Below are 22,069 nucleotides of genomic sequence, written 5' to 3'. Positions count from 1 at the left end.
TGAAGAAACTCATTGGTAGCTTGATGGGGATGGCATTGAATCTATAAATAACCTCGGGCAGTATGGCCATTTTCACCATATTGATTCTTCCTATCCATGAGCATGATATGTTCTTCCATTTGGTTGTGTCCTCTTTTATTTCACTGAGCAGTGGTTTGTAGTTCTCCTTGAAGAGGTCCTTTACATCCCTTGTAAGTTGGATTCCTAGGTATTTTATTCTCTTTGAAGCAATTGTGAATGGAAGTTCATTCATGATTTGGCTCTCTGTTTGTCTGTTACTGGTGTATAAGAATGCTTGTGATTTTTGCACGTTAATTTTGTATCCTGAGACTTTGCTGAAATTGCTTATCAACTTAAGGAGATTTTGGGCTGAGACAATGGGGTTTTCTAAATATACAATCATGTCATCTGCAAAGAGGGACAATTTGACTTCTTCTTTTCCTAACTGAATACCCTTGATTTCTTTCTCTTGCCTGATTGCCCTAGCCAGAACTTCCAACACTATGTTGAATAGGAGTGGTGAGAGAGGGCAATGTATAGCCTTCAGTTTACCACCTGACAATCAACAAATGTCCATGTCAGTCTTTCCAAATGTATGTAACTCAAAAAAACAAATTGTTGGTTAATGTCTAAACCTTCAGGATTTGTGGTGATTCTAGATTTGTGCAAAGGTTAAGGTGGCTTCTCAGAATCCATCAAAACCCCAAAGTAGCAAGCCAGGCTGCCCTGGGATACCATAGTTCCTCCTCTTGCAAGCCTGTGGTTACTGGCAGACTACATAACATCTACAAAATGGGGCAGTAATACTACCTAAGACACAGGATTGTTGGAGGATAAAATAAATTAATATTTGTAAAACATTTAGACAATACCTGAAACCCAGCAATAACTCAATAAATGTTGTCTCTTGTTTTTATTACATTCATTCTTAGAATTATCTTTGCCTAAGAAAAACTCCCTAAACATACCAGCTGCTGTTCTGATTATAAAGAATTCAAGCTACTGAATTGGAAAGAAAAAATGGGATATTTGGAGCACTTTTTAATAGGATGTTCTAGTAGATGAGTTTCACGTGGTATAGATATGCTTCCATATATTTATTTGTTTCTAAAGTCAATAAAGAAACCTCCAGGTAGGGATGTCTTTTGAATGTCTGATGTAAGTTCTTAGAAGGAAGATCTTATATGCTGTGTATAGTCTAAAAATATAGGGTGTGTTGGAGTGTAGAAATTTAGCAATGTAACAGCAGCTCTATTTTGTTAAGATTACTCTATGATTCATTTGTGTAGTGGTGGAAATTATATTTATAGCTACCATGTTTAAAACTTTTCAGAAACATACTGTTTAGAATAATAATAATGTAAAATGGAGCTGAATTAGATGTTTCACAAAATGGGACTTTATAAAGTGATGTTTAAGTTATCAATATAAAGTTATAGTGCTAAAGGAACCTTAAAGTTTTGCTATTCTTTTTTATAATAACTAAATGAGATATTGCTTAAAATTTCTTAAAGTCTCAGAGTATTTAGTATTCCAAAATACAGATTTGTGATTAACATAAATCCTTCTAGAAACAATCTGAATATATCAAACTCATTTTTTTCTGGAAGTTCTAAAGCTAAAAAAAGAGGAAAAAAATTATCAACAAACCAATTACAATAAAAGATACTACTTAGAATGAAAAGGCAAGCCACCGATGGGGAGAAAGTATTTGCAGTGCATATCCCCCAAAAAAGGACTCATGTCAAGAGTTTATGAAGAACTCTTACCATAGAAAAAGGGGGAAACTCTTTATTGCGCATCTCACAAAACAGGCTATTCATCTGACCAAAAAGCTTAAGAAAATGTGCTTAATGAGGATACTAATGGGAAAATGCAAATTAAAACTACAATAAGAAAAAAACACAAGTGCAAAAAGCAAAACAGTGAGATATATCTGCTTACCCACCAATGGCTAAATGATAAAATCAAATTTTGCCAAAGATGTGGGACAGCTGAAACATTACATGTTGATGGAATGAGAGAAGAATAATAGAATCATCTAGGAAAACTTTCGGCAGCAACTGTAGTGAAGTATATGCTTATTCCACTATCCAGAAATTCCAATATAAGGTATATACTCAAGATAAATCAGTGCATAAGGTGCTTCAAGAATGTTCCTCCCAGCTTTTAATTTTTAACTGATGTTTATTTTATTGACCTAAAACTGGAAACATCCCAAATGCCATGAAGAGTAGAATGGATAAATAAATTGTAGTATAACCATAAAATGAAATATAGCCTGAAATTTTAAAAGAATGATCTTCCACCATACAACAGTTAGCAATCACATTAACAGGATGGTGAGTAAAAGAACAAAGACACAAAAGATTACATAGTATGCGACCTCATTTATGTGAATTTCAAGAACAAGCAGAACTGCTCTGTAGTGATAGAAATCAGAATAGCTAGAACCTCTTGGTTGACTAAGATGAGGCAAAAGGAGCCTTCTGAGAAATTGTCTGTATTTGAATCCAGCTGGTTATACGGGTGCATGTATTTTTTTTAAAAAAATCACTTAAAATTTGTGTACACTTAGGATTTGTCCACTTCAAATTCTGTTGTAACTTAAAAAGAAACTCCCTACACTGTGACTAAACAATGAACATGAATAATCCTGTCATATTTTAGCAAAATAATGGGAAGGACTGCTGTAAGCAAATACTTTTATATCTAAAATAAATAGACATCATGTCAACCAAAGAACAAATAACAGGATTCTTTATTGCTGTTTCATTCTTGTATTATGCTGCTTCATTCTTGTATATAATATATAAAATTCGATTTAAAATCTTAGCACTACCCTTTAGCAGGGTTACTGTTTGCCAAATGAAAAGCATCCTCAAGAGGGCGTTGCATAAGAAAAATCTTCACCCAAGTGTGTGAGTGAATGTTTTAGAAGACTTAAACAACCATTCCATTTGGTTGAAAGGTGGATCTCAGAAAAATCTGACATAAATATTTCTATCTCATGTCATCTTTTAAGACAGCTTCTTAATGAATACAAATATATGTACACCTTGGTTTCCAACGTGGACTCTTCTTGATTACAAAGATTTTTTCTAACTTGAAATATTTGAGGAAATAATTCGCAGCGTTTCCCATCTGAGCTTATTTACTTGGCTTCCCAGTGTGTAGCCCACAGCTAGAAATTTGAGAAAGCTGTTGATGAACTTTGAAGGCAAACATTCCCTCCAGGTTCCAAGGCGACCAGTGTACTCTTCCTCTGCAATTACTGCTCTGTCTGAACTTTTCCTCAGAGGAATAAATAAAGCTGCAGGTCTCATGCATTTTCAATGAGAAACCTTATGCAACATATTTTACCAAAATCACATTCTGGCATTTCTTCAGTCAACACTTTTACATCGAACTGTTTCTTTTATGGGCAACATACTCTCCATGGATCATAACACTTATGCCATAATTATCAACATTAAAGCAACAAGTCCACTCCAGAGAACTTAATATTGTTTAACTTCAAAATTATGTTATTTCTGCATGGGTATTTATACCCAATATTTCTTATGACTTATTTTAGCAAAATAAAATGTCAGCAAATTTATCAATTCCCTTCTCAGATGTTTAAACAAATTTTCTAACATAAGCTGATTGCAAATGTAGGAAGAAATTGAACCAGTGTATTTTAAATAGTAACATTTGAAATCCACCCTTTTGCTAGTGGGCAACTTGAGATGTTTTAAAATAAAAACCATATTGATGCTATATAAATTATGTAATAATATTCCTTGGAGATAGAATTTCTTTGGAACAACATTTTTGTTTCTCTGTCATTTTTTGGTGTCTTTAATAAATGAAAATATATTTCTAACTTTGAAATAATTATAGATTTTTTAACTTTCATTTTAAGTTCAAGCTTACATGTGCAGGATGTGCATGTTTTTTAAATCGATGAACATGGGGGTAATGGGGGTTTGTTGTACAGATTATTTCATCACCCAGGTATTAAGCCTACTATCCATTAATTATTTTTCTTGATTCTATCCCTCCTCCCATCCTCCGAGAGGCCCCAGTTTGTGTTGTTCCTCTCTATATGTCCATGTGTTCTAATTTAGCTCCCACTTGTAAGTGAGAACATGAGGCTTTTGGTTTTCTATTCCTGAATTAATTTGCTAATGATAATAGCCACCAGTTCCATCCATGTCCCTACAAAAGACATGATCTCATTCTTTTTTATGTCTGCATAGTATTCCATGCTATATATTTACCACATGTTCTTTATCCAGTCATTCATTGATGGACATTTGGGTTGATTCCATGTCTTTACTATTGTGAATTGTGCTGAACATACACATGCATGTGCCTTTATGATAGAACAATTTATATTCCTTTGGGTATATACCCGGTAATGGGATTCCTGGGTTGAATGGTATTTCTGTCTCCAGGTCTTTAAGGAATCACTACACTGTCTTTCACAATGTCTGAACTAATTTATACTCCCTTCAAGAGTGTATAAACGTTCCTTTTTATCCACAACATCACCAGCATCAGTTATTTTTTGACTTTTTAATAATAATCATTATGACTGATGTGAGATGGTATCTCATCATGTTTTGATTTACATGTCTTTAATGATCAGTGATGTTGAGCTCTTTATCATATGCTTGTTGACCTTATATGTCTTCTTTTGAGAAGTGTCTGTTCATGTCCTTTGCCCACTTTTTAATGGGGTTGTTTGTATTTTTCTTATAATTTTGTTTAAGTTACTATAGATGCTGGCTCTTAGGCATTTGTCAGATACATAGTTTGCAAAAATTTTCTCCCATTCCGTAGGCTATTTACTCTGTTGATAGTTTATTTTGGTGTGTAGAAGCTCTTTAGTTTAATTAGTTCGCATTTGTCAATTTCTGCTTTTGTTGCAGTTGTTTTTGGGATCTTCATTATAAAATCTTTGCTTGTGCTTCTGTCCTGAATGGCATTGGCTAGGTTATCTTCCAGGGTTTTTATAGTTTTAGTTTTTACATTTAGTCTTGAGGCAGTAATAAATAGCCTACCAACCAAAAAAAGTCCAAGACCAGATGGATTCACAGCTGAATTCTACCAGATATACAAAGAAGAGCCAGTAGCATTCCTACTGAAAATATTCCCAAAAATTGAAAAGGAGGGAGTCCTCCCTAACTTATTCTATGAGGGGAGCATCATCCTGATACCAAACCTGGCAAAGAAACAAAGAAAAAAAAGAAAATTTTAGCCCAATATCCTTGATGAACATCGATGCAAATGTCCTCAACAAAATACTGTCAAACGGAATCGAGCAGCACATCAAAAAGCTTATCCACCACAATCAAGTAGGCTTCATCCCCGGGATACAAGGTCAGTTCAACATACACAAATCAATAAATATGATTAATCACATAAACAGAACTAAAGACAAAACCACATGATTATCTCAATAGATGCAGAAAAGGCTTTTGATAAAATTCAATATCCCTTCATGTTCAAAACTGTTAATAAATTAGGTATTGAAGGAACATACCTCAAAATAGTAAGAGCCATATATGATAAACCTATGGCTAACATCATACTGAATGGGCAAAAGCTGAAGTATTCCCTTTGAAAACCAGCACCAGACTAGCATGTCTTCTCTCACCACTCCTCTTCAACATAGTATTGGAAATTCTGGCCATAGCAATTAGGCAAGGGAAGTAAATAAAGGGCATCCAGATAAGAAAAGAAGAAGTCAAGCTATCCCTGTTTGCAGATGACATGATCTCATGTCTAGAAAACCCCATTATGTGAGCCTAAAACTTCTTAAGCTGATAAACAACTTTAGTAAAGTCTCAGGATACAAAATCAGTGTACAAAAATTGTGTCAGCATTCCTGTACACCAACAGTCAAGCTGAGACACAAATCTCAGAAGACATTCCATTCACAATTGCCACAAAAGGAGTAAAATAACTAGGAATACAACTGACAAGGAAAGTGAAGGATCTCTACAAGGAGAGTACAAACCACTACTCAAAGAAATAAGAGATGATACAAATGAATGGAAAAACATTCCATGCTCATGGACAAGAAGAATCAATATTGTTAAAATGGCCATACCACCCAAAACAATTTATAGATTCAGTGCTATTCCCATTAAACTACTACTGACATTCTTCACAGAACTAGAAAAAACTGTTTTAAAATTCTTATGGAACTATAAACTAGCCCAAATAGCCAAGACAATCCTAAGCAAAAAGAACAAAGCTGCAGGCATCATGCTACCCAACTTCAAACTATACTAAAGGGCTACAGTAACCAAAACAGCGTGGTACTGGTACAAGAACAGACTGATAGACCAATGGAACAGAATACAGAAATAATTATAGATTTTTATTAGTAAACAAAAACTTGATAAAAAACATTTATCTGAGGTTGAAAATGCATTATATATATACAATTTGTCTTCTTATGACAGACTACAGTTATTAACTCCACAGCAAATAAACAGACACATTCCAAGCCTGCTGCTTAACCCCAGACTGCACTATGGTATGACTGTTTTCAAGTATTTACTAGGAGATCTTTTTTAAATTAACTTTTAAATGAGTTAAATTAAAGAAAATATGCTTTACATGCTATGACAAAATATCATATTTTCTTAACTATGAAGAGCAGTAATTACATCTTTAATAAGCTTTTTATTTTTAAATAATTTTATATTTGCAGATGTCTTAATTCATTTTTCATTGCTATAAATGACTACCTGAGGCTGAGTTATTTGTAAAGAAATTGATTTGTCTTACAATTCAGCAGCCTATACAAGATGCATGGCACCAGCATCTGTTTCTAGTGAGGACCTCAGGAAATATTCAATCATGGTGGAAGGGGAAGGGGAGCCTGCATGTCGCTTGATGAAAGAAGACGTGAGAGAGAGAGTAGGTGCCAGGCTCCTTTTAGCAATCAGCTCTCATGGGAACTAAGAGAGTGAGAACTCACTCATTAACTGAAGGACAGCACCAAATCATTCATGTGGGTTCTTCTCCCCCATGACTGAAACACCTCCTCCCGTGCACCACCTCCAATATTAGGTCAGATTCCAGCATGAATCGTGGAGTGCTAAGCATCCAAACTATGTAAGCAAAAAAGCTTCAGAAATAGTATGGAGAATTCCCATATACCTCACATCCAGTTTCCCCTGTTTTTAATACCTTATAACTACAGTTACGACTCAAAATTGATACATTATTATTGAAAGTCCAAACATCATTCAGATTCCCTTAGTTTGCTTTAAAGTTCTTTTTTTCTGTCCTAAGATCCCATCTAGGATACCACATTATGGTCAGTTGTCCTGTCTCCTTAGTCTCCCTTTGTCTGGGACAGTTTTTTCCAAATGTCCTTGTTTTTGATTACCTTGATCATCTTGAGGAGAACTGGCCAAATATTGCGTAGAATTTTCCTAAATTTGGGTTTGCTGATGGTTTTGTCATAATTAAACTGGGATTATGGGTTTGTTGTAGGAATGCCACAAAAGTAAAATGCCCTTCTGATTACATCATACCAAGAGTACATGCTACCAACATGATTTAGCACTGTTGATGTTAACATTGATCGTCTGACTTGAGGTGGAGTTTTTCATGTTTCTCTATTGGAAAGTTACTACTTTTCCCCGCTTTTCCTTATTGTATTCTTTGAAGGAAGTCCCCATGCTCAATGCTCAGCCCATCCTTAAGGGTTTGGTAATTATTCTCCAACTTTTTGAGGCAGGAATGCTTATATGAATTATTTGAAATTATTTTGAATTTAAAGAGAAAGTTTATGTGTTATCACTGACTTTTTAGTAGTTTAGCCAGTCATCTAGATTTGTATGTGATCCTGGTTATGTATTTTATACTTTGGGTTTAATCCAATACTTTTTGTTGTTGTTACTCAAATTTTTCCAGCTTTGTTTGACTATTGGTAGCTCTTTCAGTTGGCCCCTGTGTCCCTTTGAAATACCTTCATTACTGTGGGGTTTTTGTTCAGTTTCATTTTGGGGATTGGTCTTTCTGTTTGTTTTTTCATTTGTTTTTAGCATGTACATACTTTCTTATACTACAAAATGTTCCAGGAAAGAAATAATTGCATTTTTTAAAGTGCCAGCATAAACTTAATAGTCTGGAGCAACTTATTACTAAGATCAGAACCATGTGTTTGCCTTCCTTAGCAAGCAATCTTTCCTCAATTTAATGCATATAGATAATACTCCTAACTCAGATCTGATATTTTGATTAAAAGAGATAATTATAACAAGTGCCATAAGTAATCTGAATGAATGTTAGAGATAGTAATTGTGTGTTTTATTTACCTCAATGTGCCATAAGGAAAGGTGATTGATTAAAAATATTTTTTTAAAGTTTTGCTTCATTCTATACTTACATGATTGTTTCTATATACTAGACATCCTCAAAAAAAGCAGTTTTCATGGGAGGATGAAAGACTTTTAGAATCCAAGAAGATTCTGTCTCATTACCTTTTTTCTATCATATCTTTGTTAGAATTTACAGTTTTAATCAGGTAATACTCCTGGGAAGTAAAAGTTGCATGAAGGAAGAAAACATTAATAGATTTCTTCAAACAAAAATATGAAATTATTCCAGGTGTATTGTAATAAATGGAGTTCTAACAGAAACACCTGGATATGCAATGTATCATTAACAAGTTATTCATAATTGCAATTATTTCCTAAAATAAAAAATGAGAGATCAGTGAAGTGAAATATTTGCATAGTTCAAATCAAGGTACAAACATGAAGGGATTCTCTATTTTTTTGTATGAAAAATTATTTTCTCTATAATCTGAGTCATTTTCAATTTCCTACACAGTATTATTCTACGTCATTTTATATGTGAAATAATTAACTCTCAATCAACTAATCTAGCTATTTTCATGACATAGCTCTGTCTTCTTTTAACTCCACATCACTTTTTATCTTCCTGTTGTTTTGTATAGAAATATTTGGAATAGTAAAAACAAATTTTTTAATGCAGAAGACTTGTCTCTCAATCCATTTGCTTGAGAAAGCTGAGTTTTAAGTAACCATCTCCCAACGAGAATAAAATTAGTGTTTGTGAATACTTTTTTACAACTGAAACTCCACCTTCCTCCCTTCCTTTCTCCCTCCCTCCCTGCCTTCTTTCCTTCCTTCATTCATTCATTCTTTCCCTCCCTCCTTCCTTCCTTCTTTCCTTCCTTCCTTCCTTCTTTATTCTTCCTCCCTCCCTGCCTCTGTTTCTTCTTTAATCCATTCCTTCTTTCCTTCCCACCTGCTCCCTCCCTTCCTCCCTTCTTTCTTTCCTTCCTCCCCTCCTTCATTTCTTCCTTCTCCACTCCTTCCTTTATATGCATGCATATTTATTCAGTACTTACTACTTACTGAACATTATTATAGACCCACACTCCATGCATCAGATAAAATTATCACAAATTTCCCTAGATACAGTCAATCATGGACTCAAGTGTATATTTTGGCCTGAATAATGCTGCACTAAGTACCACATTTAATATCTTTCTCTTGTCTTTGCTGCTAAGTTCACTTTCTGATTATTGTTTGCTTATTTTCTCATCTTTTATGAAGCTCCACTATTACAGACATTGTTATTCTTAACTAAACTCACAAAATATTGTTGAGAATGAAACACCTTTTCTTCCACGGTAGATCCAAAATGTTGTGCCTTCTGTATCAGCTGGAATTCTTTATCTATCCTGGATGGTATTGGGTCATTTGATGAAATAAGATCATGGAAACTTTCTTTCTCAGTCTTGGAATTTATGGGTCTGTATAGCATATTTCCCCAAGGCAGAAGATAGAGTTATCAGAGTCTGTTACTACCTATGATTCTTTGTGCCTTCTTTTCACCTCTTAGCAGACATGACCAATTTCTGTGCCTCTTAAACAAAATCGCAAATGCAGGCCCAACCTTTTGTGGGGGGCTTAAACAAAATCACAAATGCAGTCCCAACCTTTTGTGGGGCGACTCATTGGTAAGGAAATTTCTGAGAAGTGGCTTTGTGGCAAAATGTAGATTTCCACTGTCTATTCTGTGTCACATAACTGATTTGCATGATTAAAAATGTTTGATTCCACATTTCTGTTTTCATCCAGAGGGATAAAAATATGTTTAATCTTGACCAGACTCCATAGAATGAAATCAAACATACAGATCTCCTATTTAAGAACTGACCTGCTCCTGGAATAAAACAAACAAGTCAGGAAAAGGCAAATATGTCCTCCCTCTAGCCCATCATTTGCAATGGAATCCCAAGAGTCTTTAGAAAGAACGACTTCTGATTCTAGCCCAGACACCAACTGAATTTATAATTTTAATTTTTTTTTTTTTTTTTTTTTTGAGATTGAGTCTCACTGTGTTTTCCAGGCTGGAGTACAGTGGTGTGATTTCTGCTCACTGCAATCTCCGCCTCCTGGGTTCAAGCAATTCTCTGCCTCAGCCCCCCCGAGTAGCTGGGATTGCAAGTGCCCGCCAGCATGCCCACCTAATTTTTGTATTTTTAGTAGAGACGGGGTTTCACCATCTTGACCAGGCTGGTCTTGAACTCCTGACCTCGTGATCCACCCACTTTGGCCTCCCAAAGTGCTGGGATTGCAGGCATGAAGCACTGTGCCTGATGAATTTATAATTTTAGATTAGAGTCTCCTTTGTGTAACCTTTTTCTGTACTATCCATTGTCCTCACTCTAATGTGAATGACATTAACAAAAAAAAACCATCAAAATGCTTTTGTCTGGTAGTTGGGCCCAGACAAAATGGAGCACAGAAGCAGCAATGTCATAGCTAATAGGAAGTGATATGGCTTTCTTTCTTCATAAATAAAAGATAAAATGAAGAATAAAATATATTCACATTTTAGAAGTTTTAGCTTCATATACACAATAGTAAAGAAATGGGAAGTTTTAAAAGATGAGATTTTCATATATTGAATTAACATTTATCGAATATTTAATATATTCTTATACTACACTAGGTTCTGGGAATACAAAAATTTCAACATCAAAATAAAACGCAATCCTGACTGTAATGTGATGTGCATTACTGTAATTTATGAATTTTTGTATCTAAATTTAAATTGCAATGTTATGCTATATCTATTTTTTAAATTTCAGCATGTTTTTCTTCCAGATATGATTAATATCTCTCTTAATATTTGTTTACTCTTGACATCTTTAGGAGATAGTCAACTTCAACTGTCGGAAACTGGTGGCTACAATGCCTTTATTTGCTAATGCGGATCCTAATTTTGTGACTGCCATGCTGAGCAAGTTGAGATTTGAGGTGTTTCAACCTGGAGATTATATCATACGAGAAGGAGCCGTGGGTAAAAAAATGTATTTCATTCAACATGGTGTTGCTGGTGTCATTACAAAATCCAGTAAAGAAATGAAGCTGACAGATGGCTCTTACTTTGGAGGTTAGTAAAAAAGATGCAACTAAGATAAAATCTAAGCTGCTTGAGATTTGTGTCTTTAAGAATTTTGGAGATGTCAGCATGTCACTTTGTTGGTTTTGAATGTAAACCTGTATGTGAATTCTGATAAAAGTGTCTATAACAGTGCTTTCACATTTCAGAGTCACAGGCTCAATGTGTGTGATTTACTACTACATTGGTTGAGGTATTATTTCAACCTCTTTATCTAGAACCAAATATTAGGGGCTTAAATCAAATGGAAAGTATGATTTTCTCCTACACAAAAGTTCCAGGAGGGTTGGGAGGCTTTCTCTACAACAGTTTTTGGTGACCTAGATTCCATCCATCCACTAAAATGTTTTGTTTCATTTTTGTCATCTCCACAAGAGGAGCTGATTCCTCTCCGCCATGTTTTGTTATGGCTCATATAATGGGGCAGAAATAATAGAAGAAATGAAAAACTAACAGCTTCCGTTTGATATTCCTCCTGCCCAGAAATTGCAAAAATCATTGCTATTCACATATGATTGCCCAGAATTGGTATAGGATCACCTTCAAGCCTAAGGAAGGCTGCAAAATGTAGCCTCTAGTTAGATGGCAATTTACCTTGCTAAAAATTTATGAAAATTTGTATTGTTTCTGTATTAGTTTGTTTGCACACTGCTGATAAAGACATACCTGAAACTGGGAACAAAAAGAGGTTTAATTGGACTAACAGTTTTACATAGCTGAGGAGGCCTCAGAATCATGGCAGAAGGTAAAAGGTACTTCTTACATGATGGCAGCAAGAGATAATGAGAAAAAAGCAAAAGCAGAAACCCCTGATGAACCCATCAGATCTCATGAGACTTATTCACTATTATGAGAATAGCATGGGGAAGACCGGTCCCTGTGATTCAATTACCTCCCCCTGGGTCCCTCCCATAACATGTGAGAATTCTCAGAGGTATAATTCAAGTTGAGATTTGAATGGGGACACAGCCAAATCATATTAATTTCCAATTTTTTTATTAAAATTATATATATAATACATATATATGTTTCTACACATGTACAAAAAATGCCTAGAAATTGATTTACTGGGTCAAACACTATTTGATCTTATTTTTAGACTTAGACAAATAACACCCAATTGCTTCTTTGATAAGACTGCCTGTTTGCTTTGCCAATTCAGTTTTAGTTTTGTCTTGTGTATTAGTCCATTTTCACACTACTATAAATACCTGAGACTGGATAATTTATAAAGAATAGATATTTAATTATCTCACAGTTCCACATAGCTGGGGGCGGGGCACCTCAGGAAACTTACAATCATGGCAGAAGGTGAAGGAGAGACAAGCAACTGCTTCACAAGCAGCAAGAGAGAGAAAGCGCAGGGGAAACTGCCACTTAAACCATCAGAACTCCTGAGAACTCCCTCACCACCATGAGAACAGCATGGGGGGACCCGCCACCATGATCCATATCCCCTCAGGTCCCTGTCTTAACATATGGGGATTACAATTCGAGATGAAATTTGTCGGGGGGACACAGAGCCAAAACATATTATCTTGTTAATAAACAAAAGGACACACCCTAATTATCTGCATTTCTATTTGCATTTTTGCTATTTCTGGGAGGCTGAGAAATTTCTTGTTAGAGTTGCTAATTGCTTGGATTTATTTTTTTGTTCCTATTCTTTGCACATGTTTCCACTCTGTTGTTTGCCTTTGTAAATCTAATTTATAAGAATGTTCCAGATATATATTTTATATGATGCAACTATTTTCTCCTAATTTGTTGTTTGTTTCTTAATTTTGTTTATAATATCTGTCATCGTTTTGATTCTCATTATTGTTGATTTAAATCTGCCTATTTTTTTCTTAGGGCATTAAAGATTTTATGTTCTGTAAGTGGATTTTACACACTGCAAAATAATGGAAATGCTTTTCTTATATTTCTTTCTTTTTTTTTTTTAATGATAGGGTCTCCCTCTGTCACCTAGGCTGGAGTGCACTGGCATGATTATGGCTCCACTGCAGGCTCAAGTGATTCTCCCACCTCAGCCTCCCTAGTAGCTGGGACCACAGGCATATGCCTCCATGCCCTGCTTTTCTATTTTTTAATTTTTTGTAGAGAGGGGGTGTCACCATGTTACCCAGGCTGGTCTCTAACTCGTGGGCTCATACAATCTTCCTCCCTTGACCTCCCAAATTTCTGGAATTACAGGCATGGCCACCACACCTGGCTGGAATTGTTTTTCACATTTTTATTTATTTTATTTAGTTTTACTACATTTTTTCAGGACTACTTTGTTATTATAATTTCTTATATTATATTATTATACATATTTTTGTTTTAGTATTAATTTAAAATGTAATTAATACATTTTTGGTTTAGTATTAACCCATCCAAAGTATATTTGTGAGTATAATGTGAAATATTCTGTATTATCCCCATTTGTTCCCCCAAAGAGACAATTTTTCCAAAATCATTGATGAAGGAGTTCATCCTTTCTGCTAACTTTTGAAATGATTCCTTAATAATATGCTGACTTTAAGAAATGTTCCTCATTTACAGCTAAGATATATTTATTAGGAAAATTTTTGAATTTTGGTAAGTGCGTTTTTTGACTGTATCAAAATAACCATGAGGTTATAACCCATTAATCTATTATGACTGAGTGAAACATATTAACTCAAATTAATTAACTTCTTTAAATTCCAGCTCACCAATTAAAGACAATGTTGAAGTTCCATTTTGAAGCTTTCCATTTCTTCCCACTCTTCTTTCTTGTTAAAATGATTCTGTGTTGTCTCATTGGCCTCTTAGCCTTTTGTTCAGGTTATTTTAAGAAAAACGCCGATTAGGAAAAACTATGAATCTAACAGGATCTGCTTTAGAAAGTACAGAGAATTAATGTTTGAATGAAGGGAAAAAAGAAAGAGAGTATTGAAGTTAGATGGGATAAGAAATGAAAGTATACAGTTGATCTTGAAAAACGTGGAGATTAGGTGTACCAACCCCTACTCTGTCAAAAATCTGCATATAGTTTTTGACTCTGCAAAATCTTGACTAATAGCAGCCTACTGTTGGCTGGAAGCCTTACCAATAATATAAATAGTTGATTAAAACATATTTTGTATGCTGTATATATTTGATACTGTATTCTTACAATTAAGTTAGCTAAAGAATATAAAATATTTAAAAATTAATAAGGAAGAGAAAATATATTTACTATTCATCATAATAAATAGATCATCATAATAAATGGGTCATCATCAAGGTCTTCATCCTCATCATTTTTATGTTGAGTCGGATGAGGAGGAGAAGGAAGAGAAGGGGTTACTTTTACTCTCTTGCAGTGGCAGAAGCAAAAGAAAATCCACCTGTAAATGGACTTGCGTAGTTCAAACCTGTGTTAAGTAGTGAACTGTATATGTATAGGCCAGGTTTGGGGATAAATTTGTAGAAGGAAAAGTCTTTGAGTCAATTTCTGGGGATTTGATGAATATGTAGAAGAAACATTTGAAAAGAATTTTTTGAAGTGTTATTATGCACAAAGACGGGATTTGTGAAGTCGACATATGTTTTGTGAATTCAAAGGAGCTTTTAAATACCTTACAGTTAATTTGGTAATATGACTAAGGTTTTATACAAAGACTGGAATATGTTCCTCCCTGGATTTATGTGGGTTAAACTATTAGTACAGTGAATCACATCAATGAATATCCTTATGTTAAACCATAAGATCATTTCTGAGATTAAAACTATTTTTTCTTGATGTATTATTTCTTTAACATAGTGTAGCATCTCCGTCCATGAGTGAGATTGGTCTACATATAATGTTGTTTTTATTGGGGTCATTTTTGTGGTCTATTAGATGACTTTGGATATCAGGTTATGCTCACTTCTTAGAAAGAATAATGAAACTTTTTCAAAAAGTATTCTCTGTTTTAGAGAAGTTTAAACATTCTAGGCATTACCTGTTATTTGAAAATTTGATAGGCTTCACAAATAAAGCCACTTGCATTTGATTCCTTGTATTTTATGGTTATTAAAATACTCCGGTTTTCTATTTCTTTAGGAGTAATCATTCAGTTCATCTAATTCAATTGTTCATAATACTGAGTACACATTACTATCTCCTGGGAAGCTTTAAAAAAATTTGATGCCAATGCCAAAAGAGCTACTCTATATTTTCTCATATAATTGAGTGGAGTTGAAATCCAATTACCAGTATGTTGGCAAAAATCCCCAGATGATTCAAAAGAATTTTTAAATTAAAAATAGATAGTTACAGAGACAGAGAGTGAGAGACATGAAGATATTGATATAGATATATGGTTCCCTTTTTACTTTTAAACTTTTATTTCCTTTTTATTACAGGGGGTTTGTATTTACAAAATTATTGCAAAGATCATACAGATAATTCCAATGTAAACACCTTGCATTACTATGGTATGTTGGTCAAAACTAATGAACCAACGTTGATTAACTGTTAAAGTACTTAATAAAGTGCATTTTTCATTAAAATTTTTCCAATCTTTACCCAATGTCCTTTTTCTGTTCAGAATCCGATACGTAATACCACCTGACATTTAGCAGTAATGTCTTCTTTGGCTAGTTTTAATCATTAAAGTTTCTTAGAATTTCCTTCTTCTTTAGTAATTTGAAGCACTGGTTAAGGTATCTTGTAGAATGTCCCTCAGTTGGGATTTGTCTGATGCTTTTCTCAAGATTAGATTGGAGTAATTGTTTTGGGGAAGAAAAACAAGACTTAAAGTACCATTCTCATCACATCATATTGAGAGTGCATACTATGAATATATCTTATTGCTGTTGATGTTAACCTTAATCATCTAACTTGAGTTAGGATTTGTAAGTCATCTCCATTGTAAAGTTAATTTTTCTTCCCCTCTCATTCCATACTGTACTCTTTGGAAGACAGTCACCACCCACAGCCCACAAGTAAGGAGTGGAGAGTATTATTCCACTTCCTTAAAGACTAAGTATAACATAAATAACTTGAAATCATTCTGAACAGGAAATTTATCTATTCTCTTTCATTATTTATTGATATATACAATCCTTTTTGTATCAGTATGGACACTTGGATATTTATTTTATAATTTGGGTTATAATCCAGTACTACTTTATTAATTCTGTTGCTCAGATTGTTTCATCTTTGGCTATTGGAATCTCTTTCAATTAGCCCCTGTGTCCCTTTGTCATTATTATTGTGGGTAAACTTTTTCTTATTTCCTGTCACCACAATATGCTCCTGGCTCATCCTGAATAGTTCCTATCAGTCTAAAATTATTCATTTCTTCAAAGAGCCTTGGATTCTATAATTGGAGAATGGTAATTGAAATAAAGATCTGGAAAGCCCTGAGTTGGTGCAGGGTATCACATGGTGAGGGAGCTGAGAGTGCTCATGTGGAAGACCAAGTTCTTCTTTCTCTTTTTATAAAGCTACCAGTTACCCCTGATTATAAATCATTCATAAAGGCAGAGCCCTCGTGATCCAGTCAACTCGTAAAGACTTCACCTCTCAATATTGCCATATTGGGTATTAAATTTCAAGGAGTTTTGAAGGTGACACATATTCATACCACAGCAACATCTTTCCCCTAATCTTGATTTTGGGAGAAAGCATCCACCTGTTACCATTAAGTATGATGCTAATTGAACAGATTTTTGTTTGTTTGTTTGTTTGTTTTTCAGATGTTCTTAATCATATTGGGAAAGTTATCCTTTATTCCAACTTTTCTAAGAGTTTTTTTTTTTTTTAATCATGAATGAATGTTGGGTATTGTCAAATGTGTGTTTTTCTATGCCAAGTCTGTGATCATATGTTTTTTCTTCTCTAGTCTGTCAATGTGGTGAATTGTTTTGATTGATTTTAATTTTAAGTGTTGAACCAGCCTTGCATGCCTAATATAACTTTTATTTCATCAAAATGTGTAAAATGTATTGGATTTGATTTGCTAATATTTTGGTCATGATTTTGTCTCTGTCTTTCTAAGATATAATATTCTGTGCATTTTTATTCATGTAATGTGCTCTCTGATTTTTGTATTTGGCTGATTCTCACTTCATAGAATAGATTAGAAGGTGCTCCTTCTTCTTCTATTTTCTGGAAAAGATTGTGGAGAATTAATATCATTTCTTCCTTAAAATTTTGGTAGAATTTACTGGTGACAACTTTTAGGCCTGGTGATTTATTTTTTGCAAGGTCATAGAATAATTTATCCAATTCCTTGTGGATATAAAGTTATTTATGTTATATGGTTCTCATTATGTGAATTTTGTTAGTTTGTACTTTCCAGGAATTGCTCCACTGCATCTACTGAGTTATTTGTAGTATGCTTTGATCTTTCTTTTAGTGTCCCCAAGATCAATAGTGATGACCCCTTTTCATTTTTGATGTTCATAATGTTTACTTTCTTTTTTCTTGGTCAGTCTTCCTAGAGAATCTTAAAAATATATATATTTTCCAAGAGGTAGAGTTGCATTTCATTGATTTTCTCTGTTGTTTCCTGTTTTCATTTTTATTGATTTCTATCATAATTTTCATGGTATTCTTAGTTTTTGGGCTTTGAGCTTAAATTGCATTCCTTAGTCTATTTTGCTAAGATGGAAGCTTAGAATATTGATTTTTCAATCTTTCTTCTGTTCTAATATATTTGTTTAATACTATGTAGTATAAATTCCTCTCTAAGAACTTCATTTTCTACCTCCTGCAAACTTGGTGTCATATTTTAATTTTCGTTAGTTTTTTTTTTTTAATATTATCTGAGACTTTTTCCTTGTCTCATATGGTTTTTAAGTGTGTTAAATATATAGGGATTTTCTGTCTTTCTGTTGTTGGTTTCTAGTTTAGTTCATTGTGACCTGAAAATTTACCTTGTATGATTCTCACTATTTTCTGTTTGCTGAGATGTGTTTTATGGCCCTAAGTCTTGATAAATGTTCCATGTAAAATTAGAAAAATAATATTCTTCCATTGTTATTTATTTAACCAAACTCACTTGAGTAAGAAATTATGTGAAATACTATTTTGTTTCCATTCAGAGCTTTTAGCCTCATTCATATTTTCACTATGATGACATGGGGTGGCTATTGGTGGACCTCAAGGGTACCAGAAGCACAAATCTTTTATGGACAGTTTATGGAAAAAAATAAGTTTACATTACTTTCAATATCAACATGCAGTTTTAGACATCAAAGAAGATAATGCAAGGCAGTTAAAATCTAATAGCATGTACTTATTTAATAAGCTATACATATTATACAATCCCTACCTATTTCATTATCTAATATGAAATCTTGAGATCAATAATGCCAAATTTTATATTATACTAGTTTTATATTTGTATAAATTGAGCATGACAAGTTCATAGTATTGTTAAGCAGAAGAACCGGAGGTAGGCTGAGGAATGCTCTTTTCCCTCTTCTAATATGTCTAACTAAATAAACATAATCAGTTCACAAAACATTAAACCTCAATAAAATGGAGGGCAGAAGAGTAAACTAAGGAGATTTATTTAAAGAAAGATCATATGCAAACGTTTTGAATTCTGTGCATAACTTGATTTATGTCTACAATAATGAAGGAGTATGTTTCTACATCAGTATAATTTTTTAACTACAGAAAATTTGTTTTACTTTTTGGTGAGGCATGTGGCTCACGCACCACCTTATCCTGTATTCTTAGCAGAGGTCTTACATAGTGTAGTAGCAGAAAAAGTATGAGGAAATGAACCAAAAATAAGTGTGAGACACATTCATAAGGCCTGGGGATAGAGCAGTGAGCAAAAAATACCATGCCACTCCTACTCATGGAACTTATATTTTAATGGGTGGTTATATTTTACAAAGAAGAATTTAATAAAGAAACCTGGGAATTACTAAAAATAATAAGCCACATTATAAAATGGTGACAGCCATATTGGAATTACAGTCCAGGCATGTGGATTACCTGGGAGTCCTAGGCTTCCCATTGAGAGTGATGGTGAATGGGCATAAAGAGCTCGAGGAAATCTGTCTACATAGCTTGGGCCAGATGGATGGCAAGTAAGTGTTGGGGTTGTGGTGAGTGTTGGGGTGCTCAAGGAGTGATGGTTTTGATTGTAGCAAAAGGAGTGTCTGGGCTCCTGCTTAACTCCTCCTTTGAGTTAGGTTTTATAGTCTCATCATCCTCTTTTTAAATATCAGAAAAATGAGTCTCAAAGCAGTTAAACAAGCTGGTCAAGGCCATGGACTTGAGCAGGGACAAACCCAGCTTTCAAACTCAGTTTGTTTCTGAACCTGAAGCCTGTGTTCTTTCCAGAATACCTAACTGCCTCTTTTTTTTTTTTTGAGACGGAGTCTCGCTCTGTCGCCCAGGCTGGAGTGCAGTGGCCGGATCTCAGCTCACGGCAAGCTCCGCCTCCCGGGTTCACGCCATTCTCCCGCCTCAGCCTCCCGAGTAGCTGGGACCACAGGCGCCCGCCACCTCGCCCGGCTAATTTTTTGTATTTTTTTAGTAGAGATGGGGTTTCACCGTGTTAGCCAGCATGGTTTCGATCTCCTGACCTCGTGATCCGCCCGTCTCGGCCTCCCAAAGTGCTGGGATTACAGGCTTGAGCCACCGCGCCCGGCCTCTAACTGCCTCTTAAGAGGGGAATGATTATTCTCCATGATACCACTTCAAATCTATCCATGAACCTTTTATTTAATTTCCATGAATTCACTAAACTCTTTTGTAAGTCTATTCATATGTTCTCTCTGACCATTCTATTAAGGTAATCATATCATACTGTAAATATATTATCCACTAAGTAAAATGCCATTAACAAACTTCATTAAAATGTCAAATAATATATCTTTGTACCAATACTTTATGATTTTAAAGAATAGTTTGTTGTTCTGATATAATTTATTTGATTATTGTTAATATCTCCTTTACTAATTCACCTCTTAATAATCATTTATCTTTCCACACCAAAGTGTTCTAATTGATTCAGTCTCTTGACTTTCTTTCTTTCAAAATGTCTGTCTCATAAGTTCTTTTTATGGAATGATAATGTGAAACAAACCTATGAGAAAGGAAATATTTCTCATGACTCCTGTTAAATGCTGCTTTAATAATGGCCATTTTGCTGGCTGTGAAGAGACTGGCAGATACTTTACACAGTTAATATGTGTATTTAGGATTTTTATGACCAAAATACATTTGGGCAGATAATGATCATTTGACATTTTTAAATTTAGAGACACCAATTTGAAAAACCCACAGGCAATTCCAGTCACGGTGACTATTCATTAACTCTAAGAGGACTGAAGCATCTGCCAATCTGCAGTTTGCAATTTACTCCACTTCTAGTACATTATATTTGTTTAAGCTCATGCTGGTTTTCTAGAAGGCATAAGGAATCTGTTGATAATTAATCAAATTAACAATTTGATTAGCTCAATTTTTTCTATTACATTTATGAGCAGCAGTAGGAAAGAACAATTAATCTTTTTATGAATTTTTTTATTTATTTTTCTTTTGCTTTCTCATTTGTTATCCTCTTAGGTGAGGCTAAATGAAATAATTGTTTCCATGCTGGTAAGGCAACTCTGTCAGATCTTTTCTTTTCTTGTCAGGTCAATAGACAAATGTATACATAAAATAATTTCAAATAATATTTGATGCTATGAAAAAATAATAAAGCAAGTTAATAAAAGAATAGTTTGGGCAGAAAGCTTAATGAAAAGGGACAGCACTGGGTGTGGTGGCTTATGCCTGTAATTCCAGCACTTTGGGATACAAAGGCTGAAGGATCACTTGAGTCCAGGTGTTCAAGACAAGCCTGAGCAACATAGTGAGTCCCTGTCTCTACAAAAAATCAAAAAGTAACTGGATGTGGTGGCACACAAATCTACTTGGGAGGCCTGAAGTGGGAGGATCCCTTGAGGTGAAGGTTGCAATGAGCCAAGACTGTACCATTGCACTCCAGCCTGGGCAACAGAGTGCAAACCTGTCTCAAAATATAAATAAAATAAAAAAGAGGGAAAGCTAGTCATATAACAATCTGAGAGAGAAACATTATCAGCATGGCGAATAACAAGTGCAAAGCTCCTGATGTGAAAACAGAGGTGGTAAGTTCCAAGAGCAGAAGGATGCCAGCTTTGCTAGACCAGAGAGAGAGGTTAAAAGATTTATAAAAGATGAGCTCAGAGTGTTGTCCAGAAAACAGAACAGGTGGGCATACACAGAACATGATATATTTATAAGGTGGTCATCTTAGTGACAGACCAAGAACTCTAACTTAGTTCATGTGGGAAGGTAGCGAACAGTGAATAAGAAGTAGAGTTAATAAACTACAGTTCCATATGAGAGAGAAAAGATATTGGAGGTGGAGAAGTAGAATAAAGTGAGGTGGAAATACAAGAAATGATCTGGTTCTAGATCCTTGAGGAATCGCCATACTGTTTTCCATAATGGTTGAACTAGTTTACAATCCCACCAACAGTGTAAAAGTGTTCCTATTTCTCCGCATCCTCTCCAGCACCTGTTGTTTCCTGACTTTTGAATGATCGCCATTCTAACTGGTGTGAGATGGTATCTCATTGTGGTTTTGATTTGCATTTCTCTGATGGCCAGTGATGATGA

At 34.5% G+C, this 22,069-nt stretch overlaps 1 protein-coding gene across 1 annotated transcript in view; it reads left to right on the top strand.

Annotated features, from left to right (window-relative positions):
• The window catches only part of HCN1 (hyperpolarization activated cyclic nucleotide gated potassium channel 1), a 440,621-nt gene that overhangs the window by 385,221 nt on the left and 33,331 nt on the right, over positions 1-22,069 (top strand). The window contains exon 6 of the mRNA XM_025388165.1: positions 11,208-11,448. Coding sequence (XP_025243950.1) covers positions 11,208-11,448 — 241 coding nt within the window. The remainder of the gene's footprint in view (positions 1-11,207; positions 11,449-22,069) is intronic.

The sequence above is a fragment of the Theropithecus gelada genome, chromosome 6, assembly GCF_003255815.1.
Source record: "Theropithecus gelada isolate Dixy chromosome 6, Tgel_1.0, whole genome shotgun sequence".
Taxonomy (NCBI): Eukaryota; Metazoa; Chordata; class Mammalia; order Primates; family Cercopithecidae; genus Theropithecus; species Theropithecus gelada.
Note: the sequence above shows the minus strand (reverse complement) of the source record. Positions and strands in the feature narration are given on the sequence as shown.